Source organism: Myotis daubentonii, chromosome 5 (assembly GCF_963259705.1).
Source record: "Myotis daubentonii chromosome 5, mMyoDau2.1, whole genome shotgun sequence".
Taxonomy (NCBI): Eukaryota; Metazoa; Chordata; class Mammalia; order Chiroptera; family Vespertilionidae; genus Myotis; species Myotis daubentonii.
In genome coordinates this window covers 5,722,912-5,748,504 of record NC_081844.1, presented here as the reverse complement: position 1 = coordinate 5,748,504, position 25,593 = coordinate 5,722,912, and the positions used below count along the sequence as shown (strand labels likewise).

The following is a 25,593-nucleotide window of genomic DNA, read 5'->3' as shown; positions in this document are numbered from 1 at the left end:
ACAGGCATGGAGAGCACAGGGCAGGCTTTCAGGGGCGCCTCTGGCTCTACAGAGGCCTGGGGTAGGGACACACAATGGCCATGCAGGCTCAACACCCCAGGGTGGTGGAGGTGACAGAGCCAGCTGGGAGGCCACGGGGCTGCTTTTCACTGAAGGCTCTTCTGGGGAGGTAGCAGCTGAGCTGAGACCTGCTGCAGCCAGGTGAGGAGCCAGGGCAGAGACCCAGAACCACACTGAGGAGGTGCTAGATTGGATTGATAGACAAGGAAAAGCTGGGGAAGCTGGGGCTGGGTAAGCAGGGGTGGGCAGGGCTGGTATGTGTATGCATACGTGTGAATGTATGTGTAAGAGTGTCTACACATATGCACAGTACATGAGTGTGAGTACATGTGTATGCCTGTATATATATACAAACGTGTGTGCATGTTTGTGAGGCGTGTGTGTATCATGTGTACATGTGTATAGATGTGGGTTGCTGTGTGTACATGTACCGGTATATGTGCATATGTATGCGAGTGCTCATGTGCATGGTTTGTATGTATACACAAGTGTGCATATGCATGTGAGTAGTGTTTATATGTGTGTGTGTGTGTGTGTGTGTGCGTGCCTGCACATGAACCGATATCTGAGGAGCAGACAGCTCACAGGTCCAGCAGGAGAAGATGCAGGAGGATTCCACACAGGTTGCCCACATGCTCTGACAGACAAGCATTGGCAGTTGTGCGAGGATGGGTCCTAAAGGGGTTAGGTATGTGTGGACACTCCTGAGGTCCAAGCAGATACTGGTGTCCTAGGTGGTGGCCGTGGAGAGGAAGGGACGTGCTATGGTCAAGATGCAGGAATGAGGCCAGATCAGAATCAAGGTGGCTCCTGCTTTTCACCTGAGCAGACGGAAGGAAGGGGCGCCATTGCCTGGGTGGGGTGAGAAGAGCACGTTTGGATGTGCAAATTCAAGAGCGCAGCTGGCACTCAGGGAGGAGCCCTGTGAAGCCTCCCTGGCTGGGAGGCTTGGTGAGTGCTGGGCCAGGGCCTCCACCCGTCCAGCTGCAGAGCCCACCCTAAGAGCGCGATAAGACTGCCCTGCTAGCCACGGCTGGTGAGCTCAGTGGTTAGAGTGTTGGCCTCTGGACTGAAGGGTCCAGGGTTTGATTCTGGTCAAGGGCATGTTCCTCGGTTGCAGGTTCAGACCCTGGCCGGGTGCGTGTACATGTGCGGGAGGCAACCAATTGATGTGTCTCTCTAGCATTGATGTTTCTCTCTGTCTCTCCCCCTCCCTTCCATTCTCTCTCTAAAAAAAAAAAAAAATCAGTGGAAAAAAATATCCTCAGGTGAGGGTTAACCAAAAAAAAAACAAAAACAAAAAAAAAACAACAGGAAAAAAGATCAGGACAAGGCAGTCCTGCTCCCCAACACAGCGGGCAGCCAGTACTCTGAGCTGGAACCTCAGGAAACCCTTAAGCCGGCCCCCAGGCCTCGGCACGTCAGGATGAACCCATGGCCTGGTGCCAAAGAGCGTAGCCACCTCGGAGCCCCTCGGCCTGGAGCTGTGGCTCTTTTTAGTCCTCTGCCTGACTTCCCTTGGGGACCCCAGGCAGCATGCTAACCAACACCTTTCATAGCTACACCTGTAGCCCTAGGGCTTTGTACAAACGCCAGCAAGGTCTCACTGCTCTAGGTTTTTAACTAAATCAGAATACTGTGATGTAGGTTATAACTTAAAAACCTCACTCAGCTTCAGCCAGTTTGCCCTGCTGGGCCAAGAGGGAAAGGGGGCTCTGAGACCTGCCTGATCGTGGGGCCAGTGCCTTCGTGCCTTCATCTGGGCGGGGCCTCTCCCCTCACTGTCCACATTTCTCACTGCAGTCAAGGAGAACAGGTCTCCACCTCTTACAAGTGACAGCCAACTCCTAATGACGCTGCTAGAGCCGGAGCCACGGCCCAGGCAGACGTCAGAGAAGAACAGTGAGGAGGCCTCTGAGAATGACATGGCGGAGTCGATGCAGGGTCAGCATCCTCCGAGCCCAGCCCAGCAGGGCTTTGCCACAGCCCCACTGCAGTCTGGGAAGGCAGGACTGAGGGGCATTCCCAGCAGAAAGGCGTGGATCCTTCCTGAAGTTTCCTTACGTACTAGAGTGAGCTCTCCTGGCCAAAGCCCCACTCCGTCTGCCCACGAGGCCAGGTGACCCCTGGGGACCAATCCTGTGCAGCCACTCTCAAGAGGCCTGCACAGGCAGGTGCTGACTCACCACGTGTCCATCACTGAATGCTGAGGGGCCAACCAGGAGAGGCAGGGAAGAGCTGGTGGGGCCGGGTGCTCACCTCCCGCAGGGGTATGATGAGGTGGCAGCCGTCCTCCTCCTTGCTGGCAAAGCAGATGTAGTTACTGGAGATGAACATCTGGCCGGGGATGTGCAGCTTGTTGAACGGAGTCCACAGGGTGCAGCTTGTGTGGCCGTCCAGGCGTTCGTCCCTGGGCAGCCGGAACATGGCCCGGTAGTACTCGTTCTTGGCTCGTGCGTCTAGGTCTCTGGGGATGGGAGGGGAGCGGACAAAATTTGGGTTTTCAAATTGGATTTGGGCTCTTTGGGGTCCTCCTGTGAGCAAGTCATGCCCAGGGATCTCAGAGTTCTGTGAAACATGCACCTTAAGTGGCCAAGTAAAATGTGGGGCATTCGTATGCCCAGCAGGGGAGTGGTCGGAAAACAGCATGTCCCTGGGACTTGCCAGCTCTGGGAGGACACCTGGAGGCTCCGGGGTGTGGCTCGTTGCTTGCCCAGGGGGTTCTGAATCCATCCTGCTGCTTCTGACTAGAAAGACCCAGACCATCTAGAACCTAGACAAGGACCTCCCGACAGGCACGATGCTGTTGCTTGGTATAAAGTGCACACCCGCCCGGCCCATGGCTGTGCAAGGTGGGGGCCTGGCACCCTGCTCCTCCCCCCTGTGATGGCTTTGTCCTGGGGACAGTCCAGTAGCCTGAGCAGGGCCCGGCAAGCACACCCTGATGGACAGCGCCAGGGACTGTCATGTCCTGGCCCTGCTCGTTTTCTTTCCAGAAGGTTCCAAAAGACACCCTGTCACTTGTATCAGGAGAGTGACATCTTTTGACAGTATTCTGGTCCTGAAGGCACACCCGATTCTGGGCTTAGGCCATGGTATCTGAGCACGCGGGTGTGAACTGGCTGTGGGACCCAGGGGCTCCCGGGCAGCCTTGCGGGTGTCCTGTGAAGCTACAATGGAGGAGTCAAACAGAAGCGCTCCGGAGGGGCTGGCCACCAGTATCTGCCCTTTTGTCTACCAATTCCCACAGAGTGGCAGAGACCTCAAACCTCCAGGCCAGGGCCCCAAAGCTACAACAATGCAGAGGGTATGAGGGGCCACCGGCCAAGGGGTACGGAGAAGAGCTGTCAATCTTGGTGGGGTGGAGGTAGTGCGCCCTGGGACCTGATCGCCAAAGCCATCCAGAGCGGCCTCTGGGGGCACCCTGGCTGAGTTGGTGGGGAGGACAGGCTGTCAACAGTTGCATCTGGCTTTCCTGCTCACTTGCTGAGGGACGTTGGGCAAGTTACTCAACCTCTGTGCCTCAGCTTCCTGCCGAGACTAAGGAGTGTGTGAGACCTCCCCATCACAGGCTGGGAGAAGGAATGTGCCTCTTAGGACAAACCTCTCTCGAATCTCTCGGTGCCCCCCCTGCAGCTACACCGTTACCTCCCCTTCCCAAGTGGCCCCCCCTCGGCCACGCACCGCTTCAGAGCAGAGATGTTCCTGTGCGGCTGGGCAGGCCTGGGCGGCGCCTTGTCCTCCAGGAAGCCCTCGTTGTCCAGCAGCTGCCGCATGGCCAGGTTGGCCAGCTGCTCCATGAGCTTGAAGGTCTCGCCAATGTTGAGGAACATGGAGAAGAAGAGCTCCTGGTCTCGGGTGTCCACGCGAATGCTCTCGGGGAAGAGCAGGGTGGCGTTCTTCTCTAGTCCGGTGACATCCACCCACTGCACCACTAGGCTCACTGGACAGACACACCACCACTGGGTCAAATGGGCTGGAGGGTTAGGCAGGGCGGGCTCCCGCTTCCCACCGCACTGGGGGAAACTGTACTGAGCAAGGCCCTCCTCCCCCCTGCCCCGCCCTCCCCCGCGCCTGAGCCTAGCTGTGCTAGGATGCACTGCACGTGGAAAGGCAGGGCCGCGGGGACGGAGGAAGCCCTGGGGGCTCCTTCTGGGGTAAGGTGCAGTGCAGGCACCGGCCAGCTCTGGGGAGTCTGCCTTGTGTCCTGAGGCCAGGGCTTTCCCCAGGGAGGGACTTGCAACACCAGGGCACAGAGTCACCTAGAGCCCCTCACGGACACGTGTGCCCTTGAACACTTGCCCTGAAAGAGGCCCCATGCAGAAAGTCACTATGTGAAAAACCCTATCAGCGGACACAGGCAGGACAGGCGTCCCCGAGAGCCCAGTGTGTGCCTGGCTCAAGTTTGGGTGCTCCTGTCATAGGGTGCTGAGGTGGCACTTGGTTTGGGGGAGACGACCTGTTGGATGTGTGGGGACAGAATATCTGGGGGCTGAGAGGAAGGAGATCCCTCACGGACTTGGATAGTCTGGAAAGGTAATGGGCTTTCTAGAGGTGAGGTCAGGAGGTGAGGGCCAGCTGGGTCGCCGGGGATGCCGGGGCGCCCACGCTCACCTTCCTTGCCCAGCAGGAAGGAGTAGAAGCACAGGTGATTGACAGTCAGGTAGAGCCAGCCCTGCCTGGGCACACGGCCCTTCCAGTAGCTGCAGGAGTAGTAGTTGACTAGCTTCTCTCCCTCGGGCATCCCGAACTGCTTCCGCATCTTCAGCTCAGCTTCCTTGAACTTCCCGGGGTCCTCATCGCCCTGGGGCTGCAGGTTCTTGTTCTCTTCAGCTATGATGCCCTGGAAGAGAACAAGGGACTGGTACCTGGAAGGCCCAGGGTTCCCACGGCCTAGACAGGCAAAGGCTGGCACAGGGAGGCCCGAGGATTCAGGCGGTGGCACCGAGGATGCTGGCCTAAAGGCCACAGGCTGGGCTAGGCCCAGTCGGCTGCTCTGGCAGAGCGTGGTCACGCTCCCCTAACTCCCTGAACTACTATGGCAGAGCAGTGACTTTTTACATAAACATTTAATTTTATGTAACATTTCTAAAAAGTGTATCAGTAAAAACTACACAGAGAAGAGCATATTTCGTGAACAGGGACTCTGCCTCTTACTCCACAGCCACTCTCCTGGTTTCTTCCAGACACGCAGGCATTGATGGTCCCCCTTTCAGCACACACGTGCGGTTCTCCTTCCCGCATTCTTTACCTGAATGGCATCGTGCAGTGACTGTTCTGTGAGGTGCTTTCCTTATGATGATGTCTTGGGGAAGTCCAGTATTTGATCCCCCTTCCCACCCCACATACCAGGGATTTCCTGCTTTTGCCCATGCCTACAGACCAGCCACAGGGCTCAGGGCACATCGATGCCAACTGCATCCTGCCTGAGTCTTTACTGGGCTCAGAGTGCCTGGAGATTATCACTCTGGGCCACAGGCCAGTTCAAGGCCAGTGCTTGTGGCCCCACCGGTGAGGTATGCTCTGATGCCCTCTCAGTAGAGCTGCACTGCAATTGCCATGACTTCCATCTCTTTCTCTTAAGCTGCTTCTGGCGTTGCCCTGAAACGTTCCTATAGAAACTGGCTCTCGGAAATGGGTCTGGCAAAGCTCTCTCCTCATTATTAAGGCCCTGCTTTTGTCTCTGCTGCCCTGGATCCTACCTACTGGAAGTGCAAGGTGGGCTCTGGACAACCTGTGGGCCACCACTGGCTATCCTGCCCCTGGGGCCACTTTCCTGGGTCTCAGCCAGCAGCCGCTGCTCCACTCTCTCCAGCTGCACCTGGGTGACCTGAATGCTCTCATTCTCCATTGGCCCCTACTCATGGTAAGCCTCCCCACCAATGGGAATGAGCCAGTCCAGCTCAGGGCGAGGGCTTTATATTTATTGGCAGATATTGCTGGACTGTAAAAATCACTGAGTAAACTTTAAATTCTTTTTTTAAAAAAATCTTTATTGTTCAGATTATTACAGTTGTTCCTTTTTTTCCCCCATAGCTCCCCTCCACCCGGTTCCCATTCCACTCTCTGCCCTTACCATCCCCCCACCCCACTGTCCTCATCCATAGGTGTACAATTTTTGTCCAGTCTCTTCCCACACCCCCACACCCCTTTTCCCCCGAGAATTGTCAGTCCACTCCCTTTCTATGCCCCTGATTCTATTATATTCACCAGTTTATTCTGTTCATCAGATTTTTTATTCACTTGATTTTTAGATTCACTTGTTGATAGATATGTATTTGTTGCTCATAATTTGTATCTTTACCTTTTTCTTCTTCTTCCTCTTCATAAAGAATACCTTTCAGCATTTCATTAATACTGGTTTGGTGGTGATGAACTCCTTTAGCTTTTTCTTATCTGTGAAGCTCTTTATCTGACCTTCAATTCTGAATGATAGCTTTGCTGGGTAAAGTAATCTTGGTTGTAGGTTCTTGCTATTCATCACTTTGAATATTTCTTGCCACTCCCTTCTGGCCTGCAAAGTTTCTGTTGAGAAATCAGCTGACAATTGTATGGGTACTCCCTTGTAGGTAACTAACTGTTTTTCTCTTGCTGCTTTCAAGATTCTCTCTTTGTCTTTTGCTCTTGGCATTTTAACACATTGTTTGCGCGTAGTTTTTATCACGCACGAACAGGTGGCGCGGGCCATTTTTGCTAATTTTTTGCGCAAATGGCAACGTTTAGTAAAATTACGATAACTTTAGTTTACGTATTTATACGTTACCCGCATTCTACTGCTAGTGTATAAAAAACGTATTAATACGTGTCCCACGCTCTACTACACTGGTAGAACGTATAAATACGTAAAACGTATAAATATGTTTCCCGCATACAATGTGTTAATTATGATGTGTCTTGGTGTGGTCCTCTTTGGATTCCTTTTGTTTGGGGTTCTCCGGGCTTCCTGGATTTGTAAGTCTATTTCTTTCACCAGGTAGGGGAAGTTTTCTGTCATTATTTCTTCAAATAGGTTTTCAATATCTTGCTCTCTCTCTTCTTCTGGCACCCCTATAATTCTGATGTTGGTACGCTTGAAGTTGCCCCAGAGGCTCCTTACACTATCTTCATATTTTTGGATTCTTTTTTTGTTTTTCTGGTTGGGTGTTTTTTACCTCTTCGTACTTCAGATCTTTGACTTGATTCTTGCGATCCTCTAGTCTGCTGTTGGATCTCTGTATAATTCTTTATTTCAGTCAGTGTATGCTTAATTTCTAGTTGGTCCTTTTTCATATCCTCGAGGGTCTCACCAGACTTATTGAGGGTCTTACTAAATTCATCAGCGGTTTCTAGAAAATTCTTGAAAAACCTTATAACCGTGGTTTTGAACTCTATATCCAGTAGTTTGCTTTCCTCCATTTCTGTCATTTGTGACCTGTTTCTTTGTCTCCACATTTTGGCTGCTTTCCTGTGTTGACAGAGTGGCTTTGTGTGCTAGGTGTCCTGTAGGGCCCAGTGGCTCAGCCTCCCCAATTACCTGAGGTGGACACTCTTGGTGCACCCCTTTGTGGGCTGTGTGTACAGTCTTGTTGTAGTTAAGCCGTGACTGTAGTTGGTATCACTGGGAGGAATTGACCTCCAGGCCAATTGGCTGTGAGAATCAGCTGTGTCTATGGTGGGAGAACTTCGTGCTGGAGACACCCTTATGGGGCAAGACCTGCTTCGGTGGGGCTTTGGTACTCACTGAGTCTGCCCCCTGACTGTGTCCCTTATGGATCTGAGGAGTTGTAATCTGGATGGTTTCACTCTGACTACTGGGTACACTGGCTCTTGGATCTCTAAGGAGGTGCTAGTTTAGCCTCTGCCTGAGGCTACCCAGCAGGAGCTACGGAGAGATCTTCTGATTCCTCTTCTTTGTTTGGGATTTGGAGGTGCCCAGATGAGGCCCAGCTGTGAAGCAATGCAAGCTGCTGTGGGGCCTTGGGACTTCTTTTGGATGTCCTGAGTCTCTCTGACCCAGCTGCAGTTTGTTAGGTAATTTTACAAAGGACATGCCCTGACCTGTCATTCATATGTAAAAGCCTCTGCACACAGCTTGGGTGGGGCGGGGTATCAGGGAATCAACTGGGCGAGGCAAACAGCTATGGATGATCATCAGCCCTGCCTTAAGAGGCCCTGGGTCTCAGTGTCCCGTGGTAATCGCTGCAAGCACCTCTGAGAGAAAGTCGCCCTCGAGTTCTGCCCGATGCCAGACAGTCCCGTTTCTCCCCATATGAGTCTGGGTCCCCAAAGACTCACCCGGAACTGGAGTTCAGAGCAGTCGGAAGCTTGTGTCTCCCTCCCAATTGAAAAAGACAACCGCGTCCTCAGTTGCCAGCCCTTTCCACGTGCGCCTCTGTACCTCTGCACTTTACTTCCCCACCTCCTCTGAGTCTCAGTGTGCTTTTCTCTTTCCTTCTAGTTTTAGAATTTTCACTCAGCCAGCCTTCCTGTGGTTCTGGATGATGTCCATTTTGTCTTTTAGTTGTATTTTTGAAGTGGTTGTGCGAGGCAGCAATTTTAGGTGTTTACCTATGCCACCATCTTGGTTTCTCTCTAAACTTTAAATTCTTGATTCCATGTCTTTCATAGTTTTAGGTATCTTCCTTCCTGAGTCTTGGTTTAACTTATACTAGAGGTCCGGTGCACAAATTTGTGCACCAGTGGGGTCCCTAGGCCTGGCCTGCGGGATCGGACCGAAACCAGCTCTCCAATATCCCCCAAGGGGTCCTGGATTGTGAGAGGGCGCAGACCAGGCTAAAGGACCCCACCGGTGCACGATCAGGGCTGGGGAGGGACATGGGAGGTTGGGCAGCCAGGGAGGGACTGCGGGAGGGCTCCAGGGCATGTCCAGCCTGTCTTGCTCAGTCCCAATCGGCTGGACCCCAGCAGCAAGCTAACCTACTTGTTGGAGCATCTGCCCCCTGGTGTTCAGTGGACATCATAGTGAGCGGTTGATCAGCCTTAGCATATCATTAGCATATTATGTTTTGATTGGTTGGACAGGACACATAGCATATTGGGCTTTTATTATATAGGATGGTAGGTCAAATAATGGCCCCAAAGATGTCCACACCCCAACCCCCAGAACCTGGGAAAATGTGACCTCCTAGAGCAAAGGGGACTCTGTAGATGTGATTAAATAGGGTTCTGAAAGGGGCAGCTTATCCTGGATTATTTGGGTGGGCCCATTATAATCAAGGGTCACAGAGGGCACAAGATAGGGGGTGTGTGACTGATTGATTTGAAGATGCCACCCTGCTGGCACTCAAGATGAAGGAAGGGGTCAAGAACCAAGGAACACAAGTGAACCCTAAAAGCTGGAAAATGAACGCATTCTTCTGAGCCTCCAGAAAGAAGGGAGCCCTGCCGACACCTTGATTTTAGCTCATAAGACCCATTTCTTTTCTTTTTTTAAAAAAATTTTTTTATTGATTTCAGAGAGGAAGGGAGAGGGAGAGAGAGCTAGAAACATCAATGATGAGAGAGAATCGTTGATCGGCTGCCTCCTACTGGGGATTGAGCCCACTACCTGGGCATGTGCCCTTGACCAGAATCAAACCCAGGACCTTCAGTCTGCAAGATGATGCTCTATCCACTGAGCCAAACCAACTAGGACAAGACCCATTTCTGAGTTTGTGTTGTTTTGTGCACTAAGCTGGTGGTTAACTTGTTGAGGTAGCAATTGGAAATAAATGCCTAATAAAGTGTCCATCTTGTCCACACTCTTTTTAAAAAAATATATATTTTTATTGATTTCGGAGAGGAAGGGAAAGGGAGAGATAGAAACATCAATGATGAGAGAATCATTGATTAGCTGCCTCCTGCACACCCCAGGCATGTGCTCTTGATTGCCTGCAACCCAGGCATGTGCCCTTGACTGGAATCAAACCTGGGGCCCTTCAGTCTGCAGGCTGACACTCTATCCACTGAGCAAAACCAGCCAGGGCATGTCTACATTCTTAAATTTACTGGTTTAAAGCTATTTAAACATTATCTCTTTTTCTTTAAATTCTGCTTCTATATAGGTGCTTGTCACAGTCCCTCACAGGTGCTTGTCACAGTTCCTTACAGGTGCTGCTTAGAGGAGGCTCCTGCCGCCCTGGATCCCTCCACCATGGGCTTGTGGGTTCTGTGGGGTCTGCTGCTCTTCCTATAGTTCCTTTGCTCTCTACGGAATTAACTTCTACCCTTTGTTGTTTCCTTCTTTCTAATTTCCTGGTTTCTCTGGAATTCTCACTTACTGAGTTGGACACTTGGCTCATTAATTTCTGCCCTTTGTTCTTTTATGTGAGGTTTAAGCCTTTACATTCTCTACTCTGTACTGCTTTGCTGCATCCCAACAATTCTAAGATGCGGTAGTATTTCAATTATCATTCAGTTCTAAACTATTTTCTATTTTCCATTTCATCCCATGAGTCATTTAGAACCTCTTTTCCTATTTTGTAGATTGGTTTGTTTGAGTCTGGCATATAGGAAGCATTTAAAAATGTTGCTGTTATTGCCCTAGCCAGTTTGGCTTAGTGGACAGAGTGTTAGCCTGTGGACTGAAGGGTCCCAGGTTCGATTCTGGTCAAGGGTAAATGTCCAGATTGTGGGTTTGATCCCCAGTAGGGGGTGTGTAGGAGGCAGCTGATCAATGATTCTCTTTCATCACTGATGTTTTTTTTTTTTTTTTAAATATATTTTATTGATTTTTTTACAGAGAGGAAGGAAGAGGGATAGAGTTAGAAACATCGATGAGAGAGAAACATTGATCAGCCGCCTCCTGCACACCCCCTACTGGGGATGTGCCTGCAACCAAGGTACATGCCCTTGACTAGAATCCAACCTGGGAACCTTCAGTCCGCAGGCCGACGCTCTATCCACTGAGCCAAACCAGTTACGGCATCACTGATGTTTTTAGCTCTCTCTCCCTCTCTGAAATCAATAAAAAAATATTAAAAATAAATAAAAATGTTGCTGTTATTATCATTGTTAGAGTCTAGCTCTCTGCCTGTTTCCCTGGAGCTAGTAGGCAACACAGGTCCTGCCTTGAACTCCAAAGTGCCCAGAGAAGAGCTGAGGAGATCTTTATGTCTTCTGCCAGGTCTAAAAAGTTGTGGTGTAATAAAGTCACAAGGGCAAACTCAGCACCATGAAACCGTGATCCCCTAAGAGCCCTACTAGGAATCTAACCTAAGGCAATAATGGAACAGAAAGGAAAACAAACATACATTCAGATAAATGCTCATTAGCATGTTAATTACTCGCAAGAGGAAACAATCTAAACATCACCACGGTATCTGGTTTTACATGTTGCTACAATTCTCATAATTAGTATTTTGATAGCTTTAAGACAGTCCACTATGGACACCACCTGTGACTTACCCAGTGCCCCAAATGTAAGTGCTCAGCACAGGACTCACAGAGAAAGTGCCCAGTAAATGCTCTGCTCTCATTTCATCACTCTTGTTCTGCAAAGGAGAGTGTGGCTGTTACCCTGACCATAGGTCTGGGGGTGCACTGCTCAGTCTTTTTGCGACAGTGTTGCGGGGACATCCTGACACATTTGCCATCCTATATAATAAAAGCCTAATATACAAATTGTCCCCTCAGGTGGTCATTTGACTGGGAGACCAGGAGTTTGGCCGCTCACGATGACATGCGCTGACCACCAGGGGGTGGCGTGGAACATGGTGGGTGTCGGTGACACAGTGCCAGGGCAGGGGGCTGTAACCTCTCGCCCGGCTACCTGGGGGTGAGGGTGATGGGGACAGAGGTGCGGTGAGAATGCGGGGTGTCCACCGAGTTTGCTCTCACTCCCCTGCTACCCTCCCCTGGGACGCCAGGGCTTGTGCACTGCTGGAGCCCCCACGCTCAGGTACGGGGCCCTTGCACCTGCGTGTGCATTAGAGCGGCCTTTTCCGGTGAGCCAGGCCGCTGGGGCTGGTCGGGCTCCCTGTGGGTTCACACAGGAGCCGGTGTGCGAGGCCGGCCAGGAGAGAGTACACTGCCCGTGCGGCTTCTGTGCGGTGCCACTGGGCAGCCCAGAGGCCCACACTGCGCCCCGGCCCGCAGCATCTGGCCGCGCTCACCGCATCCCTGTGTGGGGACACAGGTGCCGTGACTCAGGCAGAGGGGGGTACATGGGGGCCCAGGTGCTGCCCAGGGCCCAGAGGCCAGCTGGGAGCTCCCCTTCCACGCCAGACGCTCGTGCTCGATAGCAGGCCAGGCCTAGGGACCGCACCTGTGCACAAATTTCATGCACTGGGCCTCTAGTTCTGCACATATGAATAAATACACTGCAAGGTCAACTCCAAGGAATGACATTGCTGGGTCATGGGTCTGTGCATTTCTAAGTCATGTTAGTTTTAAAACACAAACATGCCTCTAACTATACTATCACCTCCAGCTTCCTCCTCTGCCAGCCAAGTTGCTGGCAGGCAGCTGTGGATCCATACACTTGCTCTTGGGCCCTTTGTGGGAATGGAAACTGCCCGCTCAGTCACATTCCAGTGGCTGGTCAGGGGAAGATGGGCCTGCATGGGCAATCAGCTCAGCTGCCCCCTTGAACAGCAAGGGACTGGCAGTGACACTCCGGTTTCACCTCTGTAAACTGGGGATAAGACCAATACTGTGTTGTTAAAATGAAGTAAGCTGGCATACGTGCAGTGTCTTGCTAGGAATCTAACCTAAGGAACAGAAAGGAAAACACACATACATTCAGATAAACGTGTGTTGCCAGCACAGAGAAGAGAAAGTGAACCTTACGTGTATCTTGCCCTTGACGAAAGTGGTGATATCTTCCTCACTGTCGAAGATGGACAGCGTCTGCAGTAAGTTGTTCTCCAGCCATTCCCAGTGTTCTGTTATCTCTTTGCGGGAAGAGCCTAGGGGAGGTTTGGTGAGTAAAGAGGAGGGAAATCACATAATCACCAGGCCTTAAAGGGGAACTCGGAGAAAAAAGATGACCTGAAGTGCTATGTCCAAGTGACTACAATCTTCAAGCTGCTGACTCTTTTCCTCTTAAGCTTTACATATCTTATATAACAAAAGTCATAAGGAGTCCTGGTGAAAATGAACACTAAAAAACAAATTCAGGGAGAACCAAGATGGCGGCATAGGTTAACGCCGGAGTTTGCTGCTTTGAACAACTACTTCAAAAGTGAAACCAAAAAACGGAAGGGACATCACCCAGAACCCCAGTAACGCTGGCTGAGTGGAAGTCCTACAACTAGGAGGAAAGAGAAACGCACACGGACACTCAGAGGAGGCGCAGTGCTGAAGTCAAATTCTGAGGTGCGGAGGAGCGGGCTGGCGGCGGAGGGCGCGGTTGTTGTTTTCAATCGGGAGGGAGTCGCAGACTCTGAGCACCAGATCCGGGCGAGTCTTTAGGGACCCAGACTCAAACGGGAGAAGCGGGACTGTCTGGCTTCGGTCAGAGCGAGTGCAGCTTTCTCTCCGAGCTTTGCAGCGGGTGCTGGGACTCAGAGAGGCAGAGCCCCTGGGGACAGGACTGAGAGCCGCCATAACTGCTCTCTCCGGCCCACCCTGTTGATCCTGTGCGACCCGCCCCGCCCAAGCCCTGCACACAGGCATTTGCCGGATAGCCTCAGGCAAAGGCTAGATTAGCACCTCCCTAGAGGACAGAAGTTCTCTCACTGCTGACACAGCTGATTCTCATAGCCACTTGGCCTGGAGGTCAAACCCTCCCTGGAATTAGCTACAACAATCAAGATTTATCTATAAGACTGCAAACAAAGACCACTAGGGGGTGCACCAAGGAAGCATAACAAAATGCGGAGACAAAGAAACAGGACAAAATTGTCAAAGGAAGATATAGAGTTCAGAACCACACTTTTAAGGTCTCTCAAGAACTGTTTAGAAGCTGCCGATAAACTTAATGAGATCTACACGAAAACTAATAAGACCCTCGATCTTATATTGGGGAACCAACTAGAAATTAAGCATACACGGACTGAAATAACGAATATTATACAGACACCCGACAGCAGACCAGAGGAGCGCAAGAATCAAGTCAATGATTTGAAATGCGAGGAAGCAAAAAACATCCAACTGGAAAAGCAAAATGAAAAAAGAATCCAAAAATGCAAGGATAGTGTAAGGAGCCTCTGGGACAGCTTCAAGCGTACCAACATCAGAATTATAGGGGTGCCAGAAGATGAGAGAGAGCAAGATATTGAAAACCTATTTGAAGAAATAATGACAGAAAACTTCCCCCACCTGGTGAAAGAAATGGACTTACAGGTCCAAGAAGCGCGGAGAACCCCAAACAAAAGGAATCCAAAGAGGACCACACCAAGACACATCATAATTAAAATGCCAAGAGCAAAAGATAAAGAAAGAATCTTAAAAACAGCAAGAGAAAGAAACTCAGTTACCTACAAGGGAATATCCATACGACTGTCAGCTGATTTCTCAACAGAAACTTTGCAGGCCAGAAGGGAGTGGCAAGAAATATTCAAAGTGATGAATACCAAGAACCTACAACCAAGATTACTTTATCCAGCAAAGCTATCATTCAGAATTGAAGGTCAGATAAAGAGCTTCACAGATAAGGAAAAGCTAAAGGAGTTCATCACCACCAAACCAGGATTATATGAAATGCTGAAAGGTATCCTTTAAGAAGAGGAAGAGGAAGAAAAAGGTAAAGATACAAATTATGAACAACAAATATGCATCTACCAACAAGTGAATCTAAGAATCAAGTGAATAAATAATCTGATGAACAGAATGAACTGTTGATTATAATAGAATCAGGGACATAGAAAGGGAATGGACTGACTATTCTTGGGGGGGAAAGGGGTGTGGGAGATGTGGGAAGAGACTGGACAAAAATCGTGGACCTATGGATGAGGACAGTGGGTGGGGAGTGAGGGCGGAGGGTGGGGCGGGAACTGGGAGGAGGGGAGTTATGGGGGGGAAAAAAAAGAGGAACAAATGTAATAATCTGAACAATAAAGATTTAATTAAAAAAAAAACAAAAAAAAAACAAATTCAGGCAGAATTGCAGTCACATGGAAAATAAAGCCTTCATTTTCCCCTGAAGCTGAATGGGAATGACCACTGGTTTCCTATGTGTCCTCCCAGAAATGGTCTATACATCTACAAATTTGCTCAGTTCTGAAGCTTGCTCTTCGAGATGAAAGAACTTAATGTGGCCTTTGATACACAGGTGACTCAGCAGACATGGCTAGTCTTGGTATAAATGACTGCAGCTCCCCTGAGAACTCAGGAGTCCACAGGTGGCAGCTGGAGCTTCCTGCAGGACTCCTCGCCCGGCTGGCCAGTCTCCTGCTGGGCAGGCCAGGCCAGGCCTGCAGTTCCCTTGTCTCTCCGAGGTCAGATGCACCCACCCAGGCCTTTGCCTGCAATGCTCGGCCCTCCCTTTCCAGCTCACACCCCAGCCCTGCTCTTGCCCCCTCCGAGCACCCATCTGAGCCCTTCAGCTTCCAGTTGGCCTGACGTGTCTGCCTTGCCTGGGAGGTGGTGCTTGTCCTCTCCAGGGAGGGGCCCTGGAGGGCACCGCAGACCCAGCCCACATGGAAACACTGAGAAAGGCTGACTACTGCCATCCCCAAAGGGTGGGGCAGCTGCCCTCTCTGTCCCCATCAGGGAACTGGGGGAAGGGGCCCCAGGAGAAGCAAAAGGATGAGGGAAGTGCCAACGTGGCCCGGCTTCCCCTGCCCCCGGCATGTGCCAGGCATGGAGCCTGCACTTAAAAACTGTTTTCTGAGTGAATGAAGACAGGAATAAGAAGAGGAGTGAAGGCCTCCCACCCTCCCAGCTGTCCTGGGGTCAGACAGGGTACGGGTCATGAGTGCCCAAGTGGCTCATTTGACCTCGTGGTGTGGAGGAGCCTCGGCTAAGCCACAAGTCTAGCATTGCTGTGCACCACAGACAGGTTGCTGGGTGCCTGAGCCAAGTCATTCCATCCTTCCCCACCTGGAGACACTCTTCCTCCACCAGCTGAACACTCAGCCCTCACCCTGCCCCGCCCAAGTTGTGTCCCCCTCACCCCCCCGCCCCCCTCCAGGTACCTGCTCAATGCCCTTCACATGTCACAGCCCAGCTGACTTGGCTGGGGTTGATCTGTTTGTTTCTTTACATGTACCCCAGCAATTTAGCCCCTAACAAGCAATTCTAAGGAAGGACCCTCTCCATTGGCCTGGGTGAGGATGCCCGTGTGAAAACAATTAAACCGGGGCTTAGGGCTTAGATAACTCACAGTGAGTCACAACAGGCGAGCAGAATTACACTGGAGCACCCAGACATTACCATTCCTTTTTACCACTTTTCTTTGCATTTTCTGCTACGGCCTCCTTTCCCTGTTCCATGGAGGCCAAGGCCTAGTTGGTAGGGGAAGGATTTCTCCCTGTCTTTTTGCCAAGGCCCACGTTTGAATTTGGAAGTTAAATCTGCACATGATGCAACTCTACTGTATCATTTGCTTTTATGCATGTTCCTGAAAGTATAAAACCGAAGGAAATGTGTCTACATTGTCTCTATGAATCTGTCTGCACTTCAGTAATAAATATTTACGTATGTGCATTTGAAAGAATTATTAGTTAAAAGTAACACAACCTTCATTTAGTGCAAGTAAACACAAACTATGCCACCTCCATTCTTGGTAAAAGGAATATAAAAGCTAACTAACTAATCAGTGCTACTTCCGTTTTCAGAACTTTTTGTGGATTAACTCATTTAATTCTTAGAACACCTTGGAGATAGGTATCATTATTTTCATTTTATAGGATGAAGCTGAGGCACAGAGAGGTTAAGTTAGCTGCCCGATGTCACACAGCTGGGAAATGACCAGACCATAATTCTAACCCAGGCTGCCCAGCTGCAGAGCTTCCCCTTGTCCTCAGGGAGCTGCTGATCTAGCAGGAGAGCCAGCAGCATGCCGTGTGCAAGTGCAGACATGGCAGGTCCCAAGGAGCAAGAAGGAAGAGTGGGTACATGGGCCTGGGGATTCTGGGAAGGTTTTCCACAGGGGGTGACATCAGAGTGGGAGGAGATTAGGTGGACACAGGGGGATGCTGTTCCCACTGTTCAGGACAAGTGCAGTTGGGAACTTCGGGTCCTGCCAGTGTCCGGTCTGGCTGACAGCCAGGTGTGAGTTGAAGGACGTGGGCAGAAATGCAGGAGGCAACCCTGGAATTCCTTCAGGGCCAGCTGAGCAGCCGGGACTCACCGCAAGTGTCAGCACAACCAGGTCTGGTTTGGGAGAGCTGAAGGGCAGGGGCTGGGCATGGGCATGGGGTATGGGCAGAGGGGCGGAGGCTCCAGCAGAGGCCAGGGGGCTGGTAAAGGGGGACAGGTCAGCCTGTGTGGCCTGAGTTCCCCAGCACTAGGCCCACTGCCACCAAAGGGGTTCCCACAGAGCCGGGCCACACTCCCCTCTCCCCAGAGAAGCTGCTCGCACGGCCACGGTCCCCTCCCCACGCGCTCCCTGGGAAGGACACAGAGACAGACATGGAAACCTTGAGGGCCCGCTGAGAGCGAGGGTCTCCCCTGCCCTGCTCAGGGAATCCCACCCCACAGGAGGCCCCGTGCACCACTCAGGCTCTGTAACCAGGAGAGCAGGGCTCCCACCGGCCGTCCAGGTGGCCCTGGGCAAACAGCCTTTTAAGCCTGCCTTTACCCATTCACACTGAGGGGGAGGACACCTCTGTTAGGTACCTGGGAGGAAGAAGACACCACCTGGCCTGGCACCCAGGCCAGGGCCACCTGGTCAGAGGGATTGTGCTGGCTGCTGTCCACCTGTGCCTCCAGCCCTGACCTCCCTCCTCTCCTGAAGCTGGCGTTCAGCTGTGAGCACTCTTGTTATCTTTTCTCAGGCCTCCAAGGAAAGCCATTATCCTGGGGGACAGTGACACTGTGGCTGCTAGCCCAGAGAGAGGTTTTCAGCACAGGGACATGAGCAGATACTCCTGGTTTGAACTGCAGTCTGCGTGGCCTTGGACAAGTTACTCAACCCCTCTGGGCCAGTTTCCTCATCTTCAAAATAGGGAAGACCAAAGTTCCGCCTTCTGCAGTTGTTGGGAGGTTCACCGAAGTGCCCGGCTGCAGGCAGCACCCCGAGTGCTGGCTATGACTGCCTTTAACCGGGTGACCCTAGCCAGGCACCCACTGCAAGGGGACTTTCCCCAGACTCTTAGGAAGGTGGGTGTGTGTCTTATAGGGCAGTGATTTTCAACCTTTTGCATCTCACGGCACACATAAACCTTCAGTGACACACCAAAAAGTGTTATATCTTTTGCTGATCTGACAAAAAAAAATAGGTATAATTTTGAGATTCATTTACACTGGATGGCTATTGTGTTGGCTGTTGTCATTTGATGTTATTTGACAATCTAAGGAAAAAGAGGCCAGTGCCCATGACTAAATGTCAGGAATTTCACATTTTGAAAGTCCTTTCCGCACACCGGTTGAAAATCGCTGTCGAGGGTGGCAAGTGCAGCCGATTCTTGTTCCTTGCAGTAGTCCCGCCCACAGTCTCCTAGAATACGGAACCCACCAGGCTGCTCCCAGGGATCTCTAGAGCCAAGTTCTTTGAAGCCTCTGGTCACATTTTCATCAACTGATCAATACATAACTTTGCTTTATGTGTTTTTTTGTTCAAAAATTTGCATATGAGTTCCCTAACACTGCACTCGGCCAGCACACTGCGGCTCAGGCCTGCAGCAAGCTCCTCCAACGTGCACCCTGGCTCGTGGGGCACCCACAGCTTCTCACCCTGGGGAACAGCACACAGCACTTCATCACTACGCTTGGGGCCACTCTCAACAGCAAATCACCAAGAAAAAGTGGGAAAAACAAGGTATTTAGACCATGAAAAGGACACTTGTTTGCAGTTTGAGAGCTGACACAGGAACGCAGAAGAACGCTTGTTCCACCTCAGCTGGGAATCTGTGTTGGGTGACTCACATTTTTCGCTGCTCTGCACGTGGGTATTCCCAACCCTGCCGCAGATGACTCAGCACTGCCAGGCCTGTGACCAGCAAAGCTGCCTTCCTAAGCAGGACACTGGCCTGGGCTGTGCTGTCTGAGTGAGGGGCAGTGCTGGGCTCCAGGGGGCAACACCCAGCCTAGGAACCCGGCTGTGTCCCCTCCCTTCTGGCCCCTCTCAGGGCAGGCCCTGCCCAGCACCCCCCGATCCAGGTCTCCTACCGCACGCCACTGTCCAGTAGACCTGTGAGTCCTGGGTCTGGTGCAGGATTCGATAGGGGGCCACGCGGGCGCTAGAGTCCAATACCACGTCCAGGGTGCCCACAAGAAGACCTGGGAGCAGGGAGAGAGGTGGAGAGTGAGGGAGGGTGGCGCTGAGAGCTGAGCCCGGCAGCCAGGACGGGGCCCAGAGAAAGAAGCACCCCGCAGCATATCGCCTCTTCCATCAACTGACTCCCCTTTCCTCATGTCTGATTCCTGCCAAACAATCCCCCCACTTCTTCCTGGAAGCTGCTGCTGGGCCTCCTGATGCAGACGCACCTGCAGGCAGGGGCACCACCAGCCTCTCTCCATATTCATATTATTTATTTTATACAGACCCACGATGCCCTGTCAAACACACCACACGGCTCTGAGCCGGGGCTGAGGCTCAGGTCGGAGCACCCACATGCAGGTTTTAGGAAGCCCACAGCTGAAACAATCTGGGAGGCCCTCTCCAAGAAAAGCACAGCCAGCTTTGTAAACAATACTTTAGAATGACAAAGTGCCGGGGTCCAACCCCAGCGGGTCCAGGGGTCCCCAAAGGCGTGGACGGAGTCAGCGAAGAAGGAAGGACACAGAGATAGCGTTCAGTTGATCAGCAGCCTAGCCAGGATCTCCAGCCAAGTTCTGGTCTCGATCTCCAGAGAGGTTCTGCTTCGGATCTCCAGCCAGGTTCTGTGGCCATGTTCCCTCGCTAGGTTCTCCAGCCAGGTTCTGTCCAGGTTCTCCAGCCAGGTTCAGTGTCCAGGTTCTAGTCAGGTTCTCTTGCCAATTTCTGTAGTCAGGTTCAGTCCAGGATCTTTGGCCATGTTCTCTCGCTAGGTTCTGTCTCTAGGTTCTCAGGCCAGTTTCTGTCCAGGATCTTTTGCCATGTTCTCTCCAGCGAAGTTCTTCTGTCTCTAGGCTCCGTGTAGGTTCTGTCTTCTTGATTCTGTTCTAAGTTCTGTCTCTTTCTGTCTTGTTACATCTGTATTTATACCAGTTGATTCAATCCCATCAATCTCTACTCCAAAGGTTAGGGCGTTTCTTATCTCCATTCCAGGGAGTAACGATTATGTAGCTTAAGCATGATTGTTCGTAGTTAAAATGATTAATTACCCGCCTGGCACTTAGTTAAGGGGTTTTATTCCCTCCCTAACTTCAGGGGAAAATCCCTACCTGGGGAAACAACCTTTCTCAGAGGTGACCTTGGTTAAAACACATAGTGCCAAGAAGGTGAGCAAACATATTAAGAAAAGTATGCCATATATGCCAGGTCCCTTGAAACAGCAAGCATGGACCGGCTCCCGGCAACAAAGTCCAACAGTTACAAATTAAAAACAAAAATAATACTGCAAAATCTAGAAAAATTACACAATGTGTTTTATTCACTGCCGGACATCACTTGAGATACATTCCCACCCCACCGCACCCCCGACACTTTTGGTGAACTCTGATGGCTTTTTTCATAAGACAGTGACTTTGTAACATCCTTTTCCGTATCTACAACAAGAGGATAACATAGACTTTCCTCTGCCACAGGATCATTTTTATGATGGAAAGTTTAAGGAAGTTCTCTGCAGCCTTGAAAGTCATGACTGAAAAGGACATGCAAATTTTTAGAAGTATCCAATTTGGGAAAACAGGATCTAGTTTGTTTTTCCCCCCCTCATCCTTGAAGCATTTTAGGACATTTCAAGTTTTCTTTCTCATCACATATACCCTTTGTTGTCACTATTTCCCCAACAAATCAGAGGAATGGTCTAACTTGATTCAGTCCTCTTCATTAGCTGAATTATCAAGCTATCTAAAAATCTGTTCATTGTTCCTATTTAAAATTTACATTTTCCTTTTATTTTATTTTTAAATATATTTTATTGATTTTTTACAGAGAGGAAGGGAGAGGGATAGAGAGCTAGAAATATCGATGAGAGAGAAACATCGATCAGCTGCCTCCTGCACAACCCCTACTGGGGATGTGCCCGCAACCCAGGTACATGCCCTTGACCAGAATCGAACCTGGGACCCTTGAATCCGCAGGCTGACGCTCTATCCACTGAGCCAAACCGGTTAGGGCTACATTTTCCTTTTAATGAAGTCCTGCTTTTGACGTATTTTGTTATCATTTTCCTGTTGATGTTAGAATAATTTCTATTAATTTTATTACTCAACTTTAACACTTTCGTTTCATTTTCCATTTTAACCATATTTTCCCTTCCAGTCTTTAATAAATAAAATTACCAATTACAAAAGAAGGTACTCTTCACATACATCCAAGTCAGGAGTCTGTAATTTCTCACTGGTTTTATTGAAATGTCCTAAAATGCTTTTCTAAATTGCAGTTAAAACAGCATATTCAAGCTATAGACTTTTTCTCATGATTGCTGTTGGGATTTCTCTTCCGGTCTTGGAAATTTCGTTTTCATCCTTACACTGTTGGCAAGACCTGGAAGCTTTACAGTGGATGGGCCATCGGCTCTTCCCGAGGAGTACGGTTGGCAGCTGCTAGTAAGACAGCTGGACTGAAACCACATCACTATGGGCGCCTTTCCTGCCCATCCGCGTTCAGGAGGCCGCGGCGTCTGCGATGGCCCAGGGAAGGCCATGGCAGGACCCGCAAAACCTAGCCAGGGTGGGGAGTTCAAGACGCGGCTTCCTGGGGGGACCTGGGGAGCTGTCTTGGGGGACACAAAGGGGTAAAGAACGTAGGAAGGGCTTTCTCTGGGCAGGAAGGTGCCACCGGGGCCGCAGACCAAGCCTTTGCCAAGTGACCAGAACACGGTGTTCTGGGGAGCGAGCCAGGGTGCCCAGAGGGCCCCGGCCACTGGCTGAGATCACCCACAGATACATCCGCACAGAACAAGGCTCCGAGCCGCTGGCGATCGGACACACTGTTCACGGCAACTCGGTGCTGGGCACTGGCTCCCCAGTTTCCAACGCGGGCTTGCAGGAGCTGCCCAGGGTGCGCTCCCAGCCCCTCCAGAAGCTGCAGTCACCTCCCCGCGCGTCCTGGCAGGAGGCAGGCCCAGCACCGGGCCCCCGCTGCGGGTGGGAGCAGTTTTCGTCTCTCCCACAACAGGAGGGGCGCCCAGGCGAGGCTGGCTGCAGCGGGCAGCCTCTGCCCCCGGCAGGACGAGGTTAGAGAAGATTCTCACAATCAACAGGAACATCTGGCAACTGTGGCGCACAGCCCTGCAGGGCAACGACAGGGCCCCTGCGCCCAGGCCCTGGTCCGGCCCGAGCCCGAGCCCGAGCCGGACCCAGCTCTGCCCTGGCTGGCGGCACAGGCCCCGGGCCCAGGGGCCGGACACCTGCAGAGGTGGACCCCACAGGCCGTGCTGCAGGAGCGCCTGCCGGCGCAGCCTCATCCCGGGGAGCGGCGATGCCACACGGCACAGGCGCCCCCGCCTAGCTCCCCCGAGCGCGGCACACTGGCCACTTGGCAAAGGCTTGGCCTGCAGCTCCGATGCTCCAAGAACCAGGGAAGGTGGCAGGGAGGCGGGAGGGAGCGGGGAGGGCAGCCCGCAGCTCGCGGAGCCGCTGATCTCGCTAAGGGGCCGTTCCTTGGTGAGCTGGCCCTCGGGGAAACTGAGGCGGGGGAGAGGCCGGGAGATCCGGCTGCACCCACTTGGCGGAGCCCCGGGAAGCTGCCGGCACCGAGCGCGGGCAGAGGCCGCCGCCAGCCTCCCCGTGGACAGGCTCCCAACCCGCCTCCGAGTGCAGCGCCTCGGTCTCCTCCCGCCCCGCCGCGCCGCGTCCTCACTCCGCCCCTCGCCGGCTCCCCACAGCTGGCAGCCCTCGCCCCGCCACCCCGGCCCCCGCCTCCCGGCCCGCCGGGCTCGGCCTCGCGCCCGTGCCCGCCGCGCGTGCTGACGTGCGCGTCCGCGACGACGCGCCGAGGCCGGGCCTGTCCGGGCAGGTCGTCCGGCCCCGCCACCCGGCGCGCCCTTCCCGCCGGGCTGCTGCGCTATCTCACCCGTGAGGCCGCCGCCCCTGCCGTGGCCCCGGCGCCGCTGCAGCACGAAGAAGGGGTTGGCCCGTTCCGTCACCCACAGCGCGTTGGCCACCAGCACTTCCTCGGGGCCCAGCCACATCTTGCGGCCACTCGCACCGGCCCGGCCCGCCAGGCGGAAGCGCCGCCGCCGTCGCCGCCGCTCCGGGGCCGAGCGAGAGGGCGGGGCGAGCGGCGCCCCCTGGCGGGCGACCTGACCGCAGGACGCCGGCGCCGGCTCTCCCAGGCGGCCCAGTCCATGCAGGCCCCGCCCACTCAAGCACGGCCCGCTCGGCCCCGCCCCCACGCCGCCTCACCCACAAAGGTCCCGCCCCCACCCGCCCCACCCACAAGGGCCACGCCCTACGCCCCGCCCCAGCCACCCACAAAGGCCCCGCCGCGCAGGCCCCGCCCCCACGCCCGCCCGCTCCGCGATGTATGCCTCCCCTTCCCCTGCGGCCCCAGCGTTGTAGCTTCATCCGCCAGGAACGGTCCAGCCCCGCGGTCACGGGGTCTGCCTGGGGTGGCCGAGCACACAGGCCAAGAGGAACTGGCTGTGCAGGGAGGAACTGCGCGTGCAGAGGGCAGAAAACCTGCCCAGGGTCTGGGGGGAAATGTAAAGAGCGTTTGGAGGTACACCTTGGCTGATTGGGCAGTGCGGCCAGTGAGTGCTAACGTTGCAAAGGGCAGCTGGAAAGAGGCAGTTGTAGTAATTCTCTGAATTTGGACACTCGGGCCTGAGACTAAGAGGACCTCTAGGAGCCGGGGACAGGTTTCAGGAAGCCCCGAGGCTGGCAGGATCCTAAGGCTGGGTGGCTCTGGGGCCAGCCAGCGGAGGTTTCTGCACGGGCACCGGCGGGCAGCACCAGCACCCGGCGCTGGGATGCGGGTCTCCAGTGCTGGCCTGTAGGAGTCCACCCCTCACAGTCCCAACACTGACTCTTGAGTGAAGTTGGTAGCTCCGTCTGGGGCAACATGCAGACTGTCCTGGGCCAACTGGGAGGCAGGCTCACCCTGCTGGCCAGGTCTGCCAGGGCCCGGGAGGAGGGCAGAATCGCCCTGGGAAGCTTAATTTTAGTTACTTTCCAATTGGGGTTCTGCCACCGGCATTCAATAATGGCATATGGTAGATGTCGATAGAAACAGGTGGTTTCGTGGTTGACGGCCAGAGCGATCAAAAGTCTTCTGAAATGTTGCCTGACTCTGAATCTACATTCCAGATGTAGAGGCTGGTTCTCTCTAAACCTTGAAGCTTACCCTGATAAGGTGTCCTTGTGATCTCAATAATTTGGAGGGACTGGTTAACGCCCGGAGAGGAGGCGAGGATTATTTGGTTTCTTCACTCCGGAGGTTCTCAAACCCGGGCTGCGTCGGGATCACCTGCAGCGCTTGTCGAAACGCGGATTGCTGGGCCCCACCTGGAGCATTTGTTTTTCTAACAAGTTCTAATGATGTTGATGCTGCTGACCTGGAGACCACCTTTTGAGAACTCTTCTTTATAAGATACTAGAGGCCCAGTGCATGGAATTTGTCCCTCGGCCCAGCCTGCACTCTCTCACAACCTGGGACCACTGGCTCCTAACTGCTTACCTGCCTGCCTGCCTGATCACCCCTAACCGCCTCTGCCTGTCTGCCTGATCACCCCTAATTGCCTCTGCCTGCCTGATCGTCCCTAACCCCTCTGCCTGCCTGATTGCCCCTAACCACCTCTGCCTCGGCTCCCATCACCATGGCTTTGTCCAGAAGGACGTCTGGAAGATCTCTGGTCTAATTAGCATATTACCCTTTTATTAGTGTAGATAATTCACATCCCATTAAAACTCACCCTTTTAAATCGCACAATGCAGTGACTATCAGTATATTCACAAAGTTGTACAACCATCACCACTATCTAATCCAGAACATTTTTATTACTTCAAAAGAGAAGCCTCTTAGCCATTAACAGTCACTCCCCACGCCCCACCTCCCTCCACTCCTGGCAACACTAACCCATTTCTATCCCTATAGATTTGCTCACTCTGGACATTTCATGTAAATAAAACCACTTAATATGTGGTCTTTGTGTCTGAATTCTTTTAGTTACTATCACCTGTTCAAGGTTCATGCAGACTCTAGCGTGTCAGTGCTTCATTCTGCTTTATGGCTGAATCCCAGTCCATTGTGTGGATAGGCCACATTGCTGATCTGTTCATCAGTTGGACATTTGTGTTGTTTCCCCTTTTTGGCTACGGCGAATGACCATGCTATAAACAGCTGTGTACAAGTTTTCATGGAGACATGTTTCAGTTCTCTTGGGCAGGTCCCTAGGAGCGGAATTGTTCAGTCATATA

General features: G+C 52.5%; 1 protein-coding gene across 5 annotated transcripts in view; it reads right to left on the bottom strand.

Annotated features, from left to right (window-relative positions):
* The window catches only part of TBC1D9B (TBC1 domain family member 9B), a 55,261-nt gene extending 31,725 nt beyond the window's left edge, over positions 1 to 23,536 (bottom strand). Inside the window, exons 1-7 of one of the 5 annotated variants that reach the window (XM_059695638.1) lie at positions 23,249 to 23,536; positions 19,255 to 19,365; positions 12,829 to 12,947; positions 11,484 to 11,531; positions 4,675 to 4,903; positions 3,745 to 4,003; positions 2,320 to 2,527 (exon numbers count right to left, since the gene is read on the bottom strand). In XM_059695638.1, the coding sequence (XP_059551621.1) occupies positions 2,320 to 2,527; positions 3,745 to 4,003; positions 4,675 to 4,903; positions 11,484 to 11,531; positions 12,829 to 12,947; positions 19,255 to 19,365; positions 23,249 to 23,366 (1,092 nt within the window). In that variant the 5' untranslated portion in view covers positions 23,367 to 23,536. Of the gene's footprint in view, positions 1 to 2,319; positions 2,528 to 3,744; positions 4,004 to 4,674; positions 4,904 to 11,445; positions 11,532 to 12,828; positions 12,948 to 19,254; positions 19,366 to 23,248 lie in introns of those variants that run through there. The other 4 variants (XM_059695640.1, XM_059695639.1, XM_059695641.1 and 1 more) reach the window with 4 other exon arrangements.
* Positions 23,537 to 25,593: the final 2,057 nt, after the last annotated feature.